Here is a 23,350-nt window from a genome sequence, read left to right on the forward strand (position 1 = left end):
ACTGCATAGTATAGATACAAAATATCATTGACACAAGATGAAAGGAAGTCTAGATTTCTTTCTGAAACACCGTATCTTTCACCTCCTTGAAATGAAGTAAAACCTGATGTTACCTGCAGAAGTGTTGATACTTGCATACAGCACACACAGAAAAGACCAGTGAGATGAGCAGCATAAGGGGATCTAATATTAAAATGAGAATAACAAATAACCCACAGCAGCCCTTTATGCATATTTTCAGTATCTACAGTATGTATATCTGCAGTAGCACATCTATTGACTTTACCATCTTGATAAAAATGCAAATATCAAACATATTGGAAGTATGAAAAAATGAAGGTTTGTGGGCCACAGAGCACTTTTTGTTTTGCTTAGATTTTGTTTAAAATGTGGTCTCTCTTCTCGTAGTAATGGCGACTGAGATACACATTAAAAAATTCTGATGAAGATCAAGAACATAGAGAGCTGATACTGAACTGAAAGGGGTAGAACTGTGTGATAATAATTGAAAATTAAGTTAATAAATTAGAGAAAGAAAACTTAAATAAACCATATTAAATTATAAGACCCAAAGGACAACTGAGTAGGAAGCTGAAGAAAAGCTAACCAACTGCTTAAATGCAGCACAGAACAACTGGCCAGGCCCCAGAAATGCGGTCGAGAATGTTATGCTCAAACATAGAGACATGAGAGATTCCTGGGAGTGAAAAAGAGGCTACAATAGATGGGCTATAAGGACAAATTATTATTATTTTTTTCTATAAAAAGAAACTTTAAAAAAAAAAACAACAACAAACTATGCCCCATAATATCAAAAAGATCCTTATAAACAGAACAATATTATCCTGACTGAATGGAGGTGACATGAAGTATTCAGTTTTGTTTACAGCAAAAAAAGCTGGATACTAGGAAAGGCTTTTCTTACACAAGGAGAGTGAAGCATCGGAATAGGCCAATTATTTTACAAACACCAGCTAAGAAGTCTAAACACGTTGTCATCCTGTCCCTATATAAATAGGTGGACCAGATGATGTGCTGAGGTTATTCCTGTAACTGTGTGCGTTACACTACATGCTGTTCCAGTTACTGTCACCCTAACAGATACGCACTCGGTAATACACTTTTCTTTTATGTCCATATATAGAAAGTGCTGAGAATCCAAGTAAATATTTGCTCTCAAGTAGCCCTCATTTCTATAGCCTTGTTTTTAGAATAAACATTGATACTTATTTGCTGGATTCTGCCATGATCTCCTGAACAAGTTTATATTTTGTGGCCATACATCTATTTGGCAGTTTGAAGGAAATTATTACTTGTTTAAATTTCTTTTCAAACATAACTATTATCCTGCTTTACAGCTCCAATAAAACATAAAGGAAATGATTTATTTGCTTGTTGTTCCTGGAGCAGTTTTGGTAATACATATTGCAGTATGTTAACAGTTTGGCTGATTACTTTGAGCTATTAATAGAAATAGAAGGCTGTGTGCCAGAACTGACCAGTTGTCAGCAAGGACTAGCACCTTATTATCTAACCTTCCAAGGGAGTACATGAATTTATATCTCTTTTCTTCTGTCTTCCCTTTGTCACTTGAAAGATTTTGGGTTCATGCCACAAAAATGGCAATACTGGGTTCACCTAATCTAGTACTAATATCCTGTCTCTAAGGGTAGTTAGATAGTTGAAAAGGATAAGAATGGACAAAGTCCCCAACCAGTTCTAGGAGCTTCTAAGCTGAATGTAGTGTCTATGTTTTTATGCCTATGTATTTAGTAACCTTCCATGAGTTTGTCCAGTTTTCCTTTGGATCCACATTTCAGCATTCGCAACATCCTTTGGGAAGCAGTTTCAAAGGCTGGTTCCTTGTTCTGTGAATAATCATCCTGTTCGTTTTGATGAAGTTCCTACTAGCTTCACTAGCTGCCCCTGAATGTAAAACTGTTGGTTTTTCCACATCTTCATGCCATGCATGTTCTTGGTAGAACCCCACCATATGCCCCTTTTATGATCTTGTTTCCACAAGCAGGAGATTTGGCTGATGTGATCTTGCTCATCCTTATTGTCCTTTTCTGAATTTAACTCATTTCAGCCTTCCCTCACCTTGAGATGGAGTACCAAAACTAGACAGTGTTAAAGACAACGGATTTACACAACAGCACAAAAATGTTTGCTGTTTTTTTTCTGTTTCTTTCCTAGTAATCCTTAACATTCAATCTTTTTTCAACTGCTACTGAGCATTGAACTAGTTTATGAAATTATCTATCATAATACTAAAATCATGCTTCTGAGATGTACTGATCAGCCCCATCATTTTAGATGTAGAATTAGGACTTCTTTCTTTCTTCATGTACATTATCTATACTGAATTCCGTCTACTATTTCTATTACAGTCAGCACTGTAGTCCTTCTGCAATCTCTCATGGTGAATCCTTTGTACCATGACTAATGACAAGTATCACCAGCAAACACTGTCACTGCAGTGCTCATTCATTTCTCCATTTTTTTCCTGACCATGCTGAGGAGCACAGGTCTCTGCAGTACTCCACTAATAAAACTGGCCATTAACTGATAAATAGAAGTATCTGAAGTCCAGAAAAATGGCTATGGAATACAAAACCAAATAGAAAAATAGAGTGTTGTTCAGTCCAATTTAATTGTATCAGTCACGTCATATTAAAGATGATTCAGTTAAGATAAATTTTGGTAATTCATAAATTAAAACATCATTTAGGAAAGAAAAATCAATGATAGTGATCTTCACAAAGGCTTTATATCTTTCAACTTAAATGGCCATAAAGTGCTGCACAAACTATACCTGATAAAATTTTCTATAAATTCAATGCTATCAATCACTATTCATGTATATATATTACCATTGTTGAGGGGAAAAAAAAAAGGTAGTATCTTGTTCAGCTATAACAACAGACATAAATTAAATTGCTCAGTCAGAAAGAAGCCAATTCTCAGACATAATTTGCTCAGGTAACCGGTATCCAGGATTCATGAAGAATGTCACCTGTTTTTTCGTTATATTAATCTAGCATTATGAAGTGTTATATACCACAGCAACTCAAAAGACTTTAAGAGATAACTGTCAAGATGTCAATTTTAGGTACCATTTTGAAGCACTGTAACCCTCCCTCCTAAATTAATCAATTAACTTCAACAAAAGCACAGATTTACCTTCCGAACTTTTTTATAGCATCCACTTCAGAGCCAGATTATTTTTTTTTACCATGAAGGCCTATAAAAATACAACCCCTCAGAAGTTCCTGAAGTGTGAGAAGTTTATAGCCTGAAGCAGCATAATTAGTTCCAAGGTTGTCATGCTAACTCTTTTATTAAATTTAGTCTTTTTAAAAGCTAACCTTTTTTTTTTTTTACAAATGTAGTTTTCTACCCTGTCCATATCCTTAACTTTGCTTCTTTATTCAAGTAAATGTTTTATCCTTTTACTAATAAATAAAAGGATTTCTCTACAAAGGGAAGTTAATCTGTGTTAAATGAGGACAGGCATACTGGTTCATTTATTTTGTAAAAGGGACTTAATTTGGGATAAAACATTCATTCTGGGACAGAGAACACAAGTTCAAAGAGGAACCAGACAAACTTGTGGACAACAGATCCATAAAACAAGATTTCAGACATGAGACAGGGATGTCCCCTGCAACATCCCTAGCAAAACAACTGCAAATGTTGAGAAAGTATGAATGGAAAGACACAGAAGTGGCCAGGCTCACATACCTGCCTGAAATAACCTCTCCCATTGGCCCTGCTGGAGAAAGAACACTGAGCTAGATGGACAAAAGGTTTGTCTTATCATTGCATGTCTGTGTCTCAACCACCAAGCAGAGGTGGAAAATACTGGTGAAGGCAAATTGCTGAACTGGAATGATCATACTCCTGTAGCCGGTTCCCAGTACAGACAGAAGGAGATCCCATCTGCTGGGATGTTCACAGTATAGATAGACTGTTAAGTCTTCAGAAGTATAATTTAGCATGTTAATAAGATCCAAATTAGTTTTAAAAATGAGTGCGATTACTCCCATTCCTCCTCAAAAGCTTGCTTTGTGGTCCTTTAAAAAAATCTTTGAAAAACTAATGAGTGATTGCAGTTTACAAAACATAAACAAGTGTGTTCAGTTGTTGTAGCACAAGTATATGAACCTCTTACCTTTTGGGTAAATGTCTTTCAAAGGCACATCTCCAGGTGCTAAAATTCTGACTATTTGATTAGAAGCCAATAAAGTTACACAATTGGTTTGTTTTGCAGCTCCTTTTTTCCTCTGGGCTCCGTAATAAAATGGATCAGAAGGAGAAGCACGTTTGCAACTCAGAGAGGAGTTTCTTTTCCAGCTATACACTTCACTAGGAGACTGCAAGAGAGAAGGAGTCTGCTGAACAAAAGGTTACGATTACTGAGCTTAAGAACAAACACTCCTTGATAAAAGTTCCACTTCTTACCTAATTTCAAATCAATTATAGTTACTGTGGTTACCTCTCATGTCATCACACGACAAGTAAAAGACCTGGATTATTTTGTCATTCAAAACTCCTACAAGAGTGAAAACCAACAGGCCACTTACACAAGTTTTAGGAATTGAGACTCTTTTAAGTTCTGAAGTTGAATCAACATTTTTTTTTCACGTTGAACCAGGAACAAAAAGCATTGAAACAAACTAATCTGAAATCAAGCTATGTAACACACTATTCCCATATTCTGTTTCCAGTAACGTAGGTAAATGCAAACAGATTCTTCAAGTAATGAATTCAAAGCGAGGCATCAAGGCTGAGAGAAACAAATGTAAGTGTCCCCATGTGAAGTAGGTGCTTCATTTCCCACTACAGCCACTAGAGCCCAGAGAATAGATCATCTCATCTTCAAGAAGGCCTCGGTGTTTGGTCAGCTGAGCATTGCTACTGCGAATAAGAGCTTAGATGCTTTGCTCATACTAAACACCTACACCTTTAACACTAAACACCGAACCTGAAGTTTTGTCCCACCACCCTCACATTCAATTAGCACTCCCTCTTTGACATTCACATGTCAAAGAAAATGTGAATATACATTCACACGCATAAGAAAATATTTAGACTCAGTCTCAATCAGGGAGAGCAAAATGCTTCATTGCCAGCATTGGTATTGAAGTGCGTAGTATCTTTAGTACTCCCTCCTCTAGACTACCTCTCTTTTCTAACAACAAACTCACATATTTACAATTAATAAAAATAATACAAAAAGCTACTATAATTGATTTGGTAATATAAATCCAAACCAAGTAAAACTCAAAAGCTAATTGCAAAGACAAGGAATGTCTTACTGAGAAAAACATATTTTTATAGTATTTTGTATATCAGAGTATTTTTTTCAATCATTTGGCTTCCCCAAAATTCATGTCTGTTAACAGTAAAATCTTCTAATTTGCTTCCATTTATTAGGCAAACATGACATGGAATTATTTCCTCCATAAGCACCACCCTTTTCATGTATCACTAGGTACTGAATATAAATAAATCCAGAGAATTTAACATATTGCTTTTATTTTCCCCGTGTTTACCTCCACTCCAATTTACAACAGCCTTAGTCTTAATTTTCACTTTCTTTTCTGGTCTGGTCTTTTTCTAATTGTGTCACACGAGTGAGCACAATTACATGCTGTAATTACACTTAACTACATTATGAACTAGTGAAAGAGCTGTATAGTTTTCTGACCATTCTGACCATTTTCTGCATCGTTTTTCTTATATCTAGAGTCTTCCTAGCTGCTGCATGCTGAGCAAAAAATTCACACTGAATAGTCCAAAATGATAGTGATACCTTTTTTCTTAGGGGTTATATTTAATCAAAAATCTATAAAAACATGTGATTTAGAAAATATCCCTCCAGCCAGCGCTATTCAGAACTCACCTACAAAGAATTTTGTCTGTACTAGACATTATCTTGTCAATTTCTTACTATTTCAAACTCCTCTGAAACCCCTCCAGATTAGACTACCCTACAAAATGATGCACACTACATGAGTCTGTCTTTTACTGACACTCTAGTAACCCTGCTCAGTACAAGAGGAACTGCAGGTTCAGACCCCTGGTGCGTGCGCTTGGCTGAGGAGCCACTGGCACGAGGCTACCATCTGCAGGCCACCTGAACACCTCTTAAGTCAGAATCCCGCCTAGACGTAGTGATACCGCAGCGCTGCCAGCGCCTCGGTGGGCTCGAGATTGACCCAGGAGATGACAGTCTTGCTCAGAATGTGTGGGTTAAAGCCCATCCTGAATCTTTGTTGGTGAAGACAGGCCTTCCTCATAGGAATAGGAAAACTCTATATCTTCAAACCCAGGCTGATGGAGGTCGTCTAGCCTTGTATGGTCTTCCATCGAAGAGAAGGACACTCTTACAAAACTTACGACCTGCGGACTTTGCTGTCACTGTCTTAGCTTGCTAGGCCGTGGCAGTTAAAACTCAGGTGTAAAGAGTGGGGCCAGTTCTGTGCAAGCTGTGCCTCACCTAAAAAATCCACTGCGCAGGCTGGAAGGGCTCACTCTCACTTGTCTGTATGGACGGGCAAGGGTTGAAACGGCAGGTGACAAGGTGCAAGGGAAGCTGCAGATCCAACCTTGCATGTGGGCGGACCAGTGCATGGGTAGCTCAAGATTACTCAGGAGATGACAGTCCTGGTCAGACACTCCCTGATTGCCTAAGCATCCTTTTCCAATCAGATTTGCATATCCCACATGCCCTTGGTCATCGTGCTTGTAGTAAGTGTGATTAAAGCCCTTCCCAGATCTTCGCTCATGAAGCCAAGCCATCAATCAACTTTTCCACATCATTTGGTAAACAGGTACTTATCTGGTTACAGAATAAATGAGATCATACTACTTCATTGTATAAAAATTCTGAGTATTTACCAAAAGGTCTGGGAAACCAATAACAACAGTAGCGTAATTATGCTCATCTGAGAAAATCCTGTTGGGGGAGATGATCTTTTGTCCCACAGCTGCACTGAGGTTTTCTGAAGATAGCTGGTCACTTGAAACTGCATGTGGCACACACAGTTCTGACGCTAAACAGGGAAATTAAACAAAATGAAAGTCATTAATTCCAGATGTGCAATAAGAAACACTATTAACTGCAAGAGTGCTGAGCACTGATCATTGCTATTACTTTGAACATAAAATTACTAAAAAGCAGAAGATTTGATTATACCTTACTATAGCACAGAAAAGAAGTCAGGAAACAATGCTATTTTTGTAAAGTTGAGTACTTAAAATCAGGAAATACTAGCTTTGTAGATGCTTACACCACTTAATTTTGCCCTCTACTGTGCAAATGAGGCAGGAAGCCTATGGAACAGAACAGCATGTGATCTCATTGAAGATTGTTCTAATTCAAATGCACAAAAAAACAAAATGTAGGTTTGCACAGGTAAGTGTCAATGTGACATTTCGTGGTAGCTGTCCTGCTGTCTCTGCAATTTAAATAATGTTTGTAGCACATTTTGGGTAAACAATGGTCTAGTTTTCTTTTTCTTTAAGCTGAGGAAAATAAATCTTATTCTGTGCAACTGCAACAGCCCTTTACCTTGCCTTCCATTATCAACACAGTCAGAACCTGCTATCTTTAGTTTTGCAGCATACACTGTTTTCACTTCAGTGGGCAGACTATCCTGTTTACCTGGCAGTGGAAGAAAATCTTTCCCTCCTCAAAGGATGAATGGGCTACTGGTTTGGGTCAGTGGCAAACCCACACTGATCAACCTTTTCTAGTGCTCCTGCCACAGGTTCTGCCTCAAAGAATGAGAACAGGTTGAAAATGATACATTCGGGGTTTGCTGGATGATTTGGAAAAAAGTGGAGAGGGGACATGATAACTTTCTGGATTGGAAGAAATAAGATAACAAAGGATGAAAATAGCACAAAAAGCATACAGCAGTAAACTGTTCACAAATAGTTTTTGAGACTGGAAATTGTAATAGTCTTTCTACCCATCTGAGGAATGAGACTCTGCAATGGTTTCTAAATAAGGTAGTAAAAGGAAGGAAACTACTGTGCTCTGAGGGAGCTTGATAAGTTGATAGAGTAAACTGTATAAGAGATAAAAAGAATCCTAGATATTTAAGCTGTGGTTAGAGTCTTTGGTACCCAATTTGTTGCACTTTGTGTAAAATAAGCCATATTTATTATCTGTCAGTAACATTTGTTTGTATCATGTTTACACTATATTAATCTCATTCTTCATACTTATGCTAGCCACAAGGACCAGGATGAAAATTTTTCCCTCTTTAACAGATATAAAGTGGTCTCTCTCTTTTTTCATCTCCATCTCTCTAAGACACTGGAGATAGACCAAAGCCTGTAAACTGCTAGGTGGGACGCACATATTCTCCACTGTCATTAAACCAGGAAGACTAAAGATTTTGTGCACCGTGGTCAAATACTCAGGGTTGAAAATGTCATCAGATCAGAAGATAGGCAGACCTTACCAGGCAGAATGATGGCCATTGGAGATTTCTACCTTCTTTGTAGCTAAGATATGTCTCAATGCATAGCACCACCTGGGAATTCTACTGAAGAAATCCCCCTATCTTTTAGCACAGGTGTGATTGCCTCAATGGCCTCCTGCACGCAATCTGCAGAACTTTGGAAAATGTGACTTCTCTTCTGTTTTAACACGAGGTCTTTTGTATTGTGTTGAAAAATGTCTTACAGCTCATCTTTGTGTAACAGAGCTCAAAGAGTGTGCAGACTGGACCTGTCAACATGTTTAGTCCTTTCTATTCCTACATTATAATTCCTACCTAAGTGTCGTTTTTCCTTTTTCAAAAAAATTTGCTTTGTGAAAAATTATTATGAACCAGACATGATAAGGGGAGGACTAAAAGAGAATCAGAAGGTTACCAAGACCTTTAAAGTAAAAGAGCCTTGTTTGTGCAGCTGCAAACACAGAAATGATTAAAAAAAAAGAAGGATCAAGCCAAGCTTGCATTCAATACCTGTTGTTAAGCCAAATCCCATGTCAGCTGGTTCTTCACTCAATGCATACAGCTGGCAAACCCCACTGTCTTCAGCTTCCATACTGGCACGCTTGGTTAAAAGAAATTTCCTGCAGGAGATAGGTAGACATTTACAATAATTCCTGGTTAAGCTTGTAAGCCTAAACAAGGACTTTTATCTTCTGAAATAGTGAAAGTGTTCTACATTTATATAAACAAGGTTATCAACACCTTTTGCTAAAACTAAGCATGATTCACCAAACATCTGTGAGAAAGCAAAGAGTAAGCCAGCAACTGGCATGTTTGTCTCCTGGTAACTATTTATACGCTTTCATTTGCTGTGCATTTATAAAAATAAAACATCAGAGTAATATTTCTTTCACATGCCCATGAAAGCAAAAGCAAGCAGGCACTAACTCTGGACAATGTGGCTGTATTCCAAAGCTAGGTTCACCAACATTTTCATTTTTAAAGAGCAATATCACTTCAGTTAAAAGAGTATTAACATGCATACAATCAAAGCCAATCTAGACTTGCAGATGTATGAATTTAGGCAGGCATATCCTGTTTACTTCCTACTCGAAAAGCCTACCTGCACTTTCACCAGAGCAAATCTGCATCTTAAACACCAACTGTTTAAGTCTAGCCAGTCTCACAAGCTGAAAAACCAACTCTCAGACCAGGAGAGAAACTCCTGAATGTAAACAAGGCACAAACAAGAGATAATGCCATCAGGAAAACTAGGCTTAACTAACTGATTTGTTTCATTTTCCACCAAGAGCCACCGGTCTTCAGCTGCCAGGAAAACAGATTTCAGATTGATCGGAAGAGAGATGGTGTGAGTTTGACCCTCTAATACATCCAGTACAATAAGGTGGTTTCTGTAAAATTGGAAGCCAAGAAAAGAATAATCAGACAGGGAGGTACACAAGGAGATCTGTTATAAATCAATATAATATGAGAATATTATTTGCTCTTACCCTGCTTCTTTGTAGAACACCAGCCAGTTTTTGTGTGAAAACTCCCGGCACATTTTGTAGTTGCTCTGTATAAAAATAAGTCATACAGCAATTAGTGTATGTTCAATTCATTCCAATGAGTTTCCCTGACTTCCCTGAAACTGTACTATATTTTTCCTTAATTTAGGATAATCTATGGCATTAATTACCTCTCAAAGTGCTATCTAGCCTGCCTTGTCCCATGTCATATAATTGCATCATAATCAAGTTTGTTGTTTTGGACATAATCCCTTGTAACAAAATGTTCTGTTAATCACAGCTCTAGCTCCAAAGAGACATATTTCAAAGATACATATCCTCACAGAATACAACTTATTTATATTTTTTGTATCTCTATTCCATAACAACTGTATTTAATGTATAAGGCACTTAAACATATATAAGAGTAAACAATTAAGTGCTTGGGCTGTAAAAACAGAAAGATAAATGATCCTGAGGCAGTTTTTCCAATACTAAGCTTTGACTGAAATAAAAAGCAAAACCAGCTTGGGATAACAGAGGCAAGTGCTATTCCTCACCCACTCTTCTTTGCTGCTCCACCAAGATGACCTCTTAGGAGACTCTTGTTCATCTGGTAAGAGCAAAAGTTGGCGAAGGGCACCGTTGTTTGTATCCAGCAACAACACAACATTTCTCTGTAAATGAAAAGCAGATCCACGTTCATCTCAAGCCCATCTAACAGACAACAACAGATCTACCTAAAGCATGTCTGCAACTCTAGTAACAGGACATTTAAAAAGATGATCTAGATTTTGTCTGAAAATGTAGGCTGAATCTTCTTGGTTCATTTCAAAGCTCATAGAGAATATTTGTAGAGGTTAAGTACATGCAAAAAGCCTGGAATGATATTCCAGTTTTTCCATAATGTCTTATGTATACATCTCACATTCACTTCTGCATAAGCTCTAGGAACTAGACTAGTATGTCTTACATGTCCAAGCTGTAGTCAGCTACAGGTGAGAGACATACCAGCTTTGTTCTGTCAAGTCACTAGAATATTTCATTAAAGCGTTTTTCTCAGCATTCCTCTGAAGTACCCATTATTTCAGTTACACGGAAGGTGAAAGACTGGTGGGAGAAGAAATGGGTTCGTACTTATCTCCAAGTTCATAGTTCTTGTATTCTGGAGCCCATTAAATATCCCAGGGCATGACAATCCTTCTGTGACCTGAACATTCAGACAGCTTTACAGTGTCAGAGACAGGATAACTGTTGAAGGACAGCAGGATGATTTAAGAGGATGAAGATCAGAAGCAGAAAGGATACTGGACAGAGTGGTCCAAGTGTCCTCCGCATATCACATGTGAAAATACGGTATGCTAATTTTCGAACTTCTTCAGCTTTCTCAATTTGTTAGTCAATGTCCCAGGGTCCACACATGTTGTCAAATGATGGGAACATTTTCAACATTTCTTTTTACAAAGTACCACAGGTTCTCCTAATGTGTTCAACTATTTCAAGGGAATTCAGAGCCAACCTTAACCGCATCAAATGAAATTTCAAAGGTACAAAAGAATAAGTTAATTAACCCTTGGGTTCAATTTTTTGCTTGCCATTCAAGGAAACATCAGGTTCTGCCAGGACATTAGGTTCTACAAAGACTTACTAAAAGTTAACTGTCTACGTACAACATCTGCAATAACGCACGATAAATGTTAAGAAAGTAAAACAAATTCCCACAACTTCTCTTAAATAAAACAAATACACACAATCCGAGTCACAGTGGTTTCATTCTTTTTGGGTACACTTCATGCTTTCACTAGGATTATTTGGGCGAATTAACTTTATTTAATAATGACAGTCAGTCACTTGAAGCTAAATATGGTAAAGCATTCAAAATATTACCATGTTATTTGGAGCATTTGGGAATTTCAGCTAGAGTTCAATAGTTTTAAAAAAAGAAGTTTGCTTATGTATTACCAACTGAAATTATAGAAACACAGCTCATGAAAAAAATAGGGCATTTGCTTTGGATTTTGGTTTTCTGCCAAATTTGTCCATGCAATTCTGCAACAGTACTGCTTCTCCGAAGCAGTGCCTTAGCCTTTCATGTGAGATAAAGAACACATATGAATCAATTACATTCTCCCACTTAGTGTTAAATTTATGAGAGCAGTTGGCAATATAAAAAGCCTCTCTACTCCACCCCTTTTGATGTTAATGGTTTCCTTCTGTGCTAAGTGACTGATGTATATTCTGTCTGCGTTTAAGAATAGATTTTTGCGTCATTTGCGGACACATCCAAGAGCAGCTCTGGCAACTCATCAAGTGGGCTGGGAAAAGATGTTGGTGTGCAATTCCGCTGTGTTTGTTCTTGACTGGGAGAAAAGTAACCTTTGGGCAACCTCCCGACCCTGATGTCTGGGATTCCAAACTCTGGACAGATGCAATAACCCGTCTTGTGAAGTGGTGTGCCTTTATTTTTAGTTACTGCGAAGTTTCCCTTTCCTTACTGCGGTTTTTATTTTAGCCATCATTTTCCTCTTAAAAGTCCTTAAACTAAACAGGGTTGTGATTTCACTTTGCTGGTATGGGAGGTTGTTCCTTATGATCTCGCAGACAGAGAGGAGAGCTAGGGAAAGGAATACACTCCAATTTCAGAGTAGGACAGAACAAATAATTCAGTTTAACCCTCTTGTATTCTTCCCTCTGGACACACTCTCACTTTTGTTCTCTTCCGCCCTTGATGCTCATGTCTGAAGAACTGGTGTTCTAATTAATGCAAGTGGTATCAGACGATTTGGGAGACTTGATTGCACTAGAGATTTCAGTGAACTGAGAACAGAGGGTAGAGATAAAAGCTTATAGAAAAGGAAAGTCTTCACCTTTTCAATTGAAGGTGCACACCTTTCTGTATAAGCACACCTTTTCTTTGCTTAAGGAAAAGGAGTTCTATACATCTACCCCCCGAAAAGAAGAGAATTTAGTAACTAAACAAGTTTTTGAAGAAAACATACCCTTCCTCCTGAAAACAGACATTAGAACATTATGGGGACCAGAGGCCTCAGATATAACTACTAATATGTTGCAGGTACTTCCATATGCAACTTGCGTTAGGCTAGACTACAATCTCCTTTTAAAGGCTGTTTGCCATCTTCTACATGAAGTGAGTGAGGTAGATGTCTCTGTCAGCTTTTCTCTCCCTTGTTGTTGGAGAGATTTGACAAAGAGCTCCAGCAGCACATGGGACAGGGAAAAGCACTTCACTTCCCTCCCTGCCCCACTTCCTGGCTGAGAAAGATAAAAGCAGAGTTAAAGGATGCTGGCTGGGCATTGCCAGGGCAAAGCTCATTGTGCTCTCTGAGGTAGACTGTAAGTTACTCTGTCCATCCAGCTGCAGCCTTTCAACAGAGCAAAGTGCTTATACGAGAAAACAGAAATATGCAGTTAATTTATAGATATACATGCAAATCAATGCTCCATGTGCATTTTGCTCCTATAATCACATATAAAATAATGCATAAAGTTTCCAAATTTTTTTAAGTCGATTTGCTGTCTTTCTGAGTGGTAAAAGCAATAGGTACAGGAAGAAAAAGAAAAGTGAAATAGGCAGACACAAAGCTTTACAGAAAATTGGGGTATGCCCTGAGCTACCTGGGGGGAGGACAGGGCAGAGGCACTGCTGCTTAAAAAAGATGAATGCAATTCCCATCTTACAAGGAAATGATTTTAGGTCATCCAGGTTGGATGGGGCTTTGAGCAACCTGTTCTAGTGGAATGTGTCCCTGCTCATGGCAGGGGTGTTGGAACTGGATGAGCTTTAAGGTCCCTTCCAACCCAAACCATTCTGTGATTCTTTATCTGGAGAATCTTTCCAAAGTCTACCAGCTCAGCCTGAACAGAAAGATAGAGTCAAAACAGTCTGCAATCACTGACACCAATGGACACCACAAGGAACAGAATCATTTGCACTTTCTTCCAAGAAGATGTAAAGGTGGCTTAAAAGCAGATAAAACTCTGATTTCTGCTATTAAGTTACATCCATGAGGAGTTTAGTTTTAGTAAAATTTTATTTAAAAAGACAGGAAGGAATGGTGATTTTTCATTTCATTTCACTGAAGGTCTCTATGGAATCCAGATGGATGTCATCTGGGAAATAAATCACACGAGCTTATCTGATAAGCCCAATATCATCATCTCATCCTTTCCAATAAGATTACAATCCATTTAAAATTGCCATTTTTGTATAACTTAGTCAGAAACATTGATTTCCAAAGACCTTTGTTAAAACAAATATTGGGGAAAATCTTTAGCTTTTGGTATTGTCTAATTAATGGATTATATTGCTTATGAAATACCAGATGTCAAGTAGATTTTTTTTAATAAATGCAACTTCTTAGATCTACAAATACTATTATAATTTCTTGGTCTTTTTTCAAGTACATGTAGACAAACCTCTAAAGCATCACATGCATCATTTACATTTCTTGGTTTTCTTGGAAATAATAATTTGTTTAATTTGATATACAGCAACATCCACCTCATGCACAAAGCACATGATTTTTCCATGGGTCTACTGCAGGAATAGTTAGGAATTAAAACTAAGTTATTTGTGGAAAAATTAAACTACTTGAGAATCCCTCTTTTGATTCAGTGGGAACTAGAAATATAAAGACCCTAACACATGAACCCTAATGTAAGGAAGGGCAGCAGTGGCTGTGAAGACTACAACAGCAGCATTTCTCTTACCAGTGTTTTGTTGCTTCATTGAAAAACCAATCCCAAATAAATTACTAATGTAGTCTATAGCTACAAATATGCAATACACAAGAAAAACCTTTTTCATCGTTTTTTCAATGCAAGTTGCTTACTTAAGTTTCTCAAGAAGTCTAAAAGTACTCATGGTGTCCTAAGCATACAATGAATTTTGCAACCAAGCTTGCAGTTTAATGAAACGTATTTTCACACTCACTGACTAAGGTCTATCTTAACACTAACAGTATGGAAAAAGACCTAAGGCTTGTCCAGGCTATTTCAACCTACAGAAGTAGACTCCTCAGTGATCCCACCTTACTTTGCTCATCAGTAAACATTTAGCTCTATTTTAATTTTTTTACCTCCTCTTCATGTATAACCACTTGACCTTTGAGTGGATTTCCCAGTGGTGCCACAGTCACAAAAGGCTGCCAGACACTTCCAACTGTTCTTGGGAAGAGGTCATAAAGATCCACAAAGTATCCATTATTACTAGAAACGTTCATGAAGAACAAGGAAACCGGATTGCACGCAGTAACGTAAAGAACATTTTCAGCTTCCTCTTCTGAAATAAGAAAAAAAATTAATGAAGGATTACTGACATCATGTATTGCTCTTCTGGAAATATGTATGTCAAACTTGGCAGATGATGACAGAATCACAGAATCATTAGGGTTGGAAGGGACCTCTAGAGATCATCTAGTCCAACCCCCTGCCAAGGCAGTGCCACTTAGAGTAGGTCACACAGGAACGCGCCCAGGAGGGTTCTGAATGTCTCCAGTGAGGGAGACTCCGTAACCCCGCTGGGCAGCCTGTTTCAGTGCTCTGCCACCTTCAATGTAAACAAGTTCTTCCTCAAGTTGCGGTGAAACTTCTTGTCTTCTCATTTATGGTCACTGCTCCTTGTCCTGCTGCTGGGCACCACTGAAGAGTCTGGCACTATCCTCCTGGCACCCACCTTTGAGACATTTATATGCATTAGAGTCCCTTTGTGTGAGAGTCTTTCTACATGCATTAATAAGCCACTTCTCTAGACTGAATAGGCCCAGCTCCTGCAATCTCTCCCTATAAGAGAGATGCTCCAGCTCCCTTATCATCCTTGTGGCCATTCGCTGGACCCTCTCCAGTAACTTGTCTTTCTTGTACTGAAGAGCCCAGAACTGGACACAGTGCTCCAGATGTGGCCTCACCAGGGTCATGTAGAGGGGAAGGATCACTTCCCTCAGCCTGCTGGCCACACTCCTCCCAGTGCACCCCAGAATACTATTGACCCTTCTGGCCACTAGGGTGCACTTCCAGTTCATAGTCAACTTACCACCTACCAATACTCCCAGCTCCTTCTCAGCTGAACTGCCCTCTAGCAGGTCAGCCCCCAACCTGTACTGGTACTTGGGGCTCTTCCCCCCCAGGTACAATACCCTATCCTTGCCCTTGTTGAATCTTAGCAGGTTGCTGATAAACGAGTTGAATAGACCAGATCCAGTATTGGTAACAGGGGAATATAATCATATTTAAAATATTGGGGTTCATTACAAAACTTAGTAGCTTTTTTTACCACACCTTTTGTTACTGCCACATCGCAAACAAAGTTAACTTCCTCCAAAGGCAGTGTCCAAAAAGCGAGTTCTTCTGTGAAACTGAGGGACCTGGCTTCATGTCGTTCCAGTGGAAATCCTTGAATATTTAAGTACACAGGACCCTAAAACAAATGGTAACAATGAGGGCTTGCCAAAGTATTCCATTCACCACTCTTTATGAAAATCTAGAAGTCTTCTTTAAGACTTAATACTATTAATAATAGAAATAGACTAATTGCTAAATATATAAAAGGGAAAAAGAAATACAAGCACTCTGAATGTCCATAGTGCATTTTTCTTTACAGAACAGAAACCATCATGCCTTTCCTCCTTAGTCTTTTATTGGTTTGCGCCCATTCTTGTCCAGTAGCAGGAAAAAGGTATCATGTACTGATAAAACACAGTCTGTACAAGATAAAAATCAAGATATTTTTGTTTCAAGAAAGTTGAATGGCAAATTCTTACTATATAAAGTTTAAATCTCACCCCAACATCCCATTAGTTCAGGTTTTTTACTTATTCACTGGAGTAATAATCAGTGAAGTTAAGCCAAAACTGAAAGCTGAAAAGGATTTAGAAGCTTTGGCTGCAGGTTAAATTGTACCAAGGGTTGAGATTCAAACTTGGGAGTGCCAAACACCCGTAAGAATTCAGCTGCATGCGAAATAGAAAACAGCTTTCTTTTCAGCCTCTGATCTTACCTAAAAAATTGAGATCTGGGAACTGAAACCAGCCACCTCCAAGCACCCAAACCAGCTCCTTCAAGTATGGTATTGTCAATATCCTTATAAAAACCTCTTTTAAAGAACTTCTGACCAAACTTACTGATTTTAAAACACATCTTGCATTGTGTGGGCTAGGTATACAAAAATGTTAATTTTCCTAGTCAGTATAAACCCCCAAGAACAGAGAACAAGGACCATGGTTTGGATATACTCATTTTCCTGAAGGAATTGGACAAATTTTAGATTCTTTGCACCCCAATACATAAAAACAGTATTATATGAATTAAAAAATAAAATAAAAAAAAAAGACAAACCTTTACATTTATTTTTTGAGTTTCTGCTGGACACAGCAGTTTCTGTTGTGCATTCCCGGGCTCAGTGACTTTCCAGTAGCCCATAAATTTATGATCTGGTAGTGGCAGTCTGTCAAATAATGCAGGAACAAACAAACTTTTACATTCATTAACCAGCAACTGATATGGCAGTAAATAATTTAAAACAATTGCATTTTTCCAATGAGTCATATCTGAAGATTCTCTTGTAGAAAATGCTTCCTCATTAAAATGTTTCATTTCTTTTATGTTTTAAATCACAATTTTTTTCTGGAATATTAATACAGTCACAACCTAAACAGCATCATAAAAGAAGCAGCAATTCACATAATGAGCTCAAAAGGAAGTTTTCCAGTCTGAATTATGTGAGACATATAATACAGTATATCCAAAGCATCTCTTGCTTTACTCAGATCAGGGTGTGATAGTACTGCTTAAAGGAACTTCTGTCAGTGGCACACTCATCTAGGAAACCAGCAAAATAAGCACAGTAAACACTGTGGCAAGTTAACCATGCACTAAAAGTTCAATCAATTCCATATCCATACTGCCACTCCTCACATGAACAAAGACAAAAGAATACAGACATGTGAGTATCCCACTGCCTTCTGGTCAGTGCAGTCCACAGAAAGGACAGTGACATCTTCAAAAGCTTGCCTTGGTCTAACTTCTTCATTTCTGTACCTTTTATTTAGAGAAGAAATATGTGGGCCAAAGCAAAGCTCATTTATATAGGAAAAGAAAATGCTGGCATATGACAAAATAGCTTGACAGCAAAATAGGGATGACACAATTTTTATTTCTTCTGAAGTGATCTGCAACCATTAAAAGCAGTTTGACTTCGTTAATTTACATGAATACCTTCAAGCTAGTGAAATCATCACTTTTGGTTTCTTTTATTTGGGATTAGTTGCTCCTGAGGAGACCTCCTATCAAAACTACATTCTGTGTTACACACCACTGCACATCATTGGATAGCTACAGGATTTGGCAAGAGAACAGAAGACATTCCTTTTCCAAGTTTCTATTATTATCTCCAAAGTCCATTTTAAGGAAGTTCTCTTGGACTCTTTGTTAAAAGTCTGTGGTTGGTCTCTTCTGTCCTGTCGGATGATATTCGTTCCTACTGTGGCAATTATTTCCCCTCTCCCCACCAAACAACTCATCCCTCCTAGATATTAGAGGTTTGTTTAATTACTTCTTGATATCCCTTTCAGAATAAGAAAGGATTGCAAATCAGAAAACCTCAGCTGAACTATATATGAAACTTAGGGAATTAGAATTCTATTTAATTTTTCCACTGAGAACTTAAATGAAAACTCAGGGAGTGATCCCTACTATCCTCTAATCTTTGCAGCTCATGCAGGATGCTGAATTAACATTTCCTACTGGTATACTGCCACAAAACCTCAAGCAACAAGGAGAAGCCAGTACTCACAGGCAGACAGTTGCCAGTTTCTACCAGCATTCTGTGTTTGGACCATCTGCCAAGGCAGTGAGATAGCCAAAGACACTTTTTGCAAACAGAAAATGGTTTGGGTGCTATAGATCATTGGTGCTCACAGATAAATATCCATCTGCAGCAATATGCCATTGTGACATGGATTGAGGAAAGTGCATCTCATTAATACCCTATCCTTGTCAAAGACCCAGCAGAGTCTTCACTGCCTGTCTGTTGTCTAATTAAGAATATCAGTAATTGCCAGTGTTTGAAGAGTGATTTATTTTGCATTCTTTCCCACTTCAGTTTGCACTCTTCCATGCTTTACACCTAGCTAGTCTAGCCAGATTCTTCCCAAATTAAGAAGAGAAATTAAGTCAGACTCAAAAAAAAAATAAAAACAAGGCAAGTACAATATATTGTAGATTACAGCATTTAACACCGTTAGGAAAAAAACATTCAGGATGTGCTATTTCAACATATACACAATTCTTAGATAAATACATTCACGCAGTCAGAAAATGGGCAAACAGTCACACTAGACTAAATGTCAGTTTATCCATGGAATTTTACTTCAGCCTTCCATTTGGGTTTCATAATGATTTGCTGGCAAAACATTGGGTATGTCTTGAGCAAAAACTGTCTTGTGTGCCAAAAGAAATTGGAGACTTTCTTTTGCTATGTTGACTCCAAGTAGCATAATCACTGATATGCCTATAATCAGCAACAATTGTTTCCCATTAGCTCAATGGAACATTGACTTCCAGAAGGGTCTGGACTTCGGTTTTAATTCCTTACACATTAATCCTATGGACAACATCCTAGAAATCAACATGTTCACTAATAATAATCAATCGTTATTAAGTTTTAAAAGAAAGCATATGTTAATAGCCAGCTCTAACCAAATGCCCTGCTTTATATAGCAACAGAATTACAGATTGCATTCCCAAAGAAACAAAACATTTCCACTCTGTTTCAACTTTCTGGAGATTTGCTTTGCTAACCGTTCTTCTCTTCCCTCAGGAAAACTGATTTCTCCTTTCTCCTAGATTCCTAAGGCTTTGTTCTCTTCCCTGTTTCTGATTAATTTCTCTGAGGCAGCAGACCAAGTCATCGTGCACAGCAAAAAGGAGGGGAAGGCAGCTCAGAATATAAGAATAAAACAAAATGCAGAATTCGAAATACCGAGCTCTTTTCCAAGAGTAATGGGGATCTTATTTTTCCAGGGCCTGAGAAGTCTTTTTTACTCCATCTCACTGCTCTCTCATATAAATCAGGTCTAAGAAAGACTAAGAGGATTGAATAAGCTGGTGGCATTAAAGCTTTTTTAACCAGTCTGCCCCCAAAATGATTTTCAGAAGAGAGTGAGGGTGCAGGGGGGCTGGAACAACATGCCCACACTGAAAACATCTTAACAGTTTTCCTCTTGTGAATTTATATGATATGCAGTGAAGGAGGGAAATTGGACTTGAAAGTAACAAGCAAGTTCTGAAAATAACTTGAAGTGACAGTACTAGCAAAAAGCTTCACAAGGGGCTCCTGACACACTGCTGTATTTCAGATTAATTAATTAAATACATTTACATAAAAGGCAGACAGAATACTATGGAAATGCTATCACTGGCAAAAATCTGTGAAGCAAAGAGATCTGACGGGTGTGAAAAGTGCAGTAACTGGGTAAGAACTGTTCTGAAACCTCACTGCTCTCTCTCCAGCTGGTGTGTGCAGAGTGAATCATGATTTTTGCTTTCTTCAAAAGCTGGAAAGGGTTTCTACGACAGCAAAACTACATAACAGACTGCAGTAATCTTGTAAGAAAGCCAAGATTTGAGAGCAAGTTCTAGGGAATTATTCCTGATCAGTTATTTGATTTTGGATCTCGCAAACCCTGCTGCTTAAGGGAAATTAGAAACATTTTTTATGTTAATTTTAATTTTTACACCCTGGTTTCAACATGACCACTGCTGTCTATGGAATGGGTACAGAATCAGGCACTGTGTTTAGAAAAGGTGATTGCACAGGACCTACAGTTGATGGGGCAATTATACAAAAAATTAGTATTCAGACTGCTTTTCTTCATGCACAGCAGTCTAAGGGGAGACAATCTGTCAAAAGGTATTTCTTTAGTGGCTTCTGCTGTTAGCAAACTTTTCCAAGTGGCACCAATGGAATGCAATTTCTTTTAATTTTTATCATTTTCATTTTGGAAAATAACTTCATTGTAGGCTAATTAAAAAACCCCAAACAAACCAACAGAAACAAAAAACAAACCCAACAAGTAAATGGATTCAAAAAGTCAAAAGAAGCTGCTTTATAAGTTATTTATTTAGCCTTCTGAGAACATACTGAAAACGGCTACAAATCTTGTAAGACTGAAGCTCCACTGAATGCAAATTCCCTGCAGCTAGCTATCATATTAGTACAGCTGTGCACATGAACTCTGGCAAGCAACAAAACTGCTTAATACATGACCTGGTAAACCAGCTCAGTGCTGGCACAGAATGTATTCAAGGATTTCAGTAACAGCCAGTGCTCTGTCTAGCTGAAGAGGCTTCTAACCTAACTTTTTGAGGCTTAAGATGTAGTTTGAAACCTGGGAAATTCCTTATTTTATTTAAACATCTTTTGATTAAAAATATAAGCAGTAGACATACAGAACAGTCTTATGTTAGTCCTCTCATTCCCTGACACTCAAGTGCAGACCCAGCCCCCCCCCACACTTTCTTTCCCTGCAATGCACAGGATTGACAAGACACACAGTATGGTAAGACACAGCTCCTAGAATTAACTAGAGATTACCTGGGGGAAAAAATAATTAAAAAAGCCCCAACCAAAGAAAACCAAACAGTCTCAAGAGAAAATGAAAGCAGTTAATATTTACATATAACAAAATCAGTTCATATAAAACAAATACTGAAGTTATAGCGAGCACTGGGAAGCAGATAGTGACAGGAGGGAAAATATGGAATGACAGTTTCATCAGAAATAAGTGCCAGGATTAGAGCTGAATGCTGTTTTACCTGGGAATTGCAAATAGTCCGAACTGTGCTCCAAAATGACAGATTAGCATGAGTTCAGAGAAATGTGACATAACAGATGCCAATGGGAAAAACAAAGTAGAGTTGTACATAAAGAAAACAATGAGTTAGCACAGTGAGTGATCCATTTTATTATGCACCATGTCTTGGCAAAGCATTGTGGATGAGCCACCTGCGTTACACATAATACTGATAAAAACTATAAACTATTGGACAGGTGAGAGCAGGAGACAATATCCTGATGTTATAACCTGAAATACTGAACATGTCAGTGCCTTGAAGAATGGTCATCCTATTTGGGAAAAAAAACCCAACGCAACAACATAAACCAACTGAAGGAAACAAAAAGCCCAATTAAAGCATTATCTTAGTGGTCTAATATGAGACATCAATTTTGGAAGTAGATAAATTTGCATTAACAAATCAATTTCTCTCTTGAAAAAAATTACCGTAAGAATTCTTTTCTAAATGGTCATTAGACACCATCTAATATTTCCTTCCAAGATTAGGTGTATTAATTCCAAAACCTAAGTTAAAATTTCTGTAAGTGCCACTCGTACTGTCTGTCAAATTTCCCCTCTAATTTCAGCTGGATAAAACCCTCAAAGTTCCTTCTAATGAGACCCTGTATTGTAGTGCGTTGCTCATGTGTCTCATGTTTATGTTCCTATAGTTTCAGCAGTTGTTTCACCAGGAATTTACATAATTCTGATTTATTCAACTTTTCTTTTAGATTGAGTAATAGGTAACAGACAGAGTTCTCCAAAACTTACTAGAATAAAATATTCACAATTTGTGTGATGCAAGACAAACCATACAGAACCTATAAAAAGGAATCATAATTTCAGTATAATGATTTTCCTATCCTAGAATCTCCCAGAAATGCTCCTGTATCACAAAACTTCTAAATCACACAGGACTTGCACTCTTCTTCATAGCAGTGATTTTGCTGCAGGTATGACTAACATCCTCCAGCAGAATAGGTTTGGGTTACTATCCCAGTTTTCACATTACTTAATAGAAACACTGACCAATTTATTATGATAGCTAGTAAGCTTTAAAAGTCTTGCAAATTAAAACTGGAACACAGAAGTAAAGCTCTGGGGGGGTACACTGTTGTCAACAGGACACCATAGAAATCACACCTAGTAAACCTTCAGTTTGCCAAGCTGTGAGAGACTACAAGCAGGAAGAAAAACAAGCCTAAAATTGAAAGTGATCTTGACAAGTCAGAGAGCCAATCTGGAACAATATAGTACAGTAAGAAGGATCTGGATGTTCATGTTCCTCAAACTGGATGCAAGTTAAACATTGGAAGAAATGCAAACTTGTTGGGGTTTTAAAAGGGACTGCTGCATGGCATACATCTCTATTCTATACTCTCATACTCCTCTACTCAGCTCTAGCAGAATTTAACCTGCAAAGGTTCACACATAATGCTTAAAAGACAGACGTGAATCAAGTGAGGAATCACAGAAGAAAAATAAAAACCAGAGGCCTGAAAAATGGGGAAGAGTGAGAGAACTGGATGTT

General features: G+C 37.9%; 1 protein-coding gene across 1 annotated transcript in view; it reads right to left on the reverse strand.

Annotated features, from left to right (window-relative positions):
• VWA8 (von Willebrand factor A domain containing 8) overlaps positions 1-23,350 on the reverse strand; it is a 178,177-nt gene that overhangs the window by 41,784 nt on the left and 113,043 nt on the right. The window contains exons 27-35 of the mRNA XM_061457275.1: positions 17,321-17,429; positions 16,265-16,403; positions 15,067-15,269; positions 10,528-10,644; positions 9,971-10,035; positions 9,746-9,871; positions 8,991-9,100; positions 6,907-7,061; positions 4,175-4,376 (exon numbers count right to left, since the gene is read on the reverse strand). Of these exons, the coding sequence (XP_061313259.1) occupies positions 4,175-4,376; positions 6,907-7,061; positions 8,991-9,100; positions 9,746-9,871; positions 9,971-10,035; positions 10,528-10,644; positions 15,067-15,269; positions 16,265-16,403; positions 17,321-17,429 (1,226 nt within the window). The remainder of the gene's footprint in view (positions 1-4,174; positions 4,377-6,906; positions 7,062-8,990; positions 9,101-9,745; positions 9,872-9,970; positions 10,036-10,527; positions 10,645-15,066; positions 15,270-16,264; positions 16,404-17,320; positions 17,430-23,350) is intronic.

This window comes from Pezoporus flaviventris, unplaced genomic scaffold, assembly GCF_033815535.1.
Source record: "Pezoporus flaviventris isolate CSIRO_AGI_PZ_B2104156 unplaced genomic scaffold, CSIRO_AGI_Pfla_v1 ptg000025l, whole genome shotgun sequence".
NCBI classification, from domain to species: domain Eukaryota; kingdom Metazoa; phylum Chordata; class Aves; order Psittaciformes; family Psittacidae; genus Pezoporus; species Pezoporus flaviventris.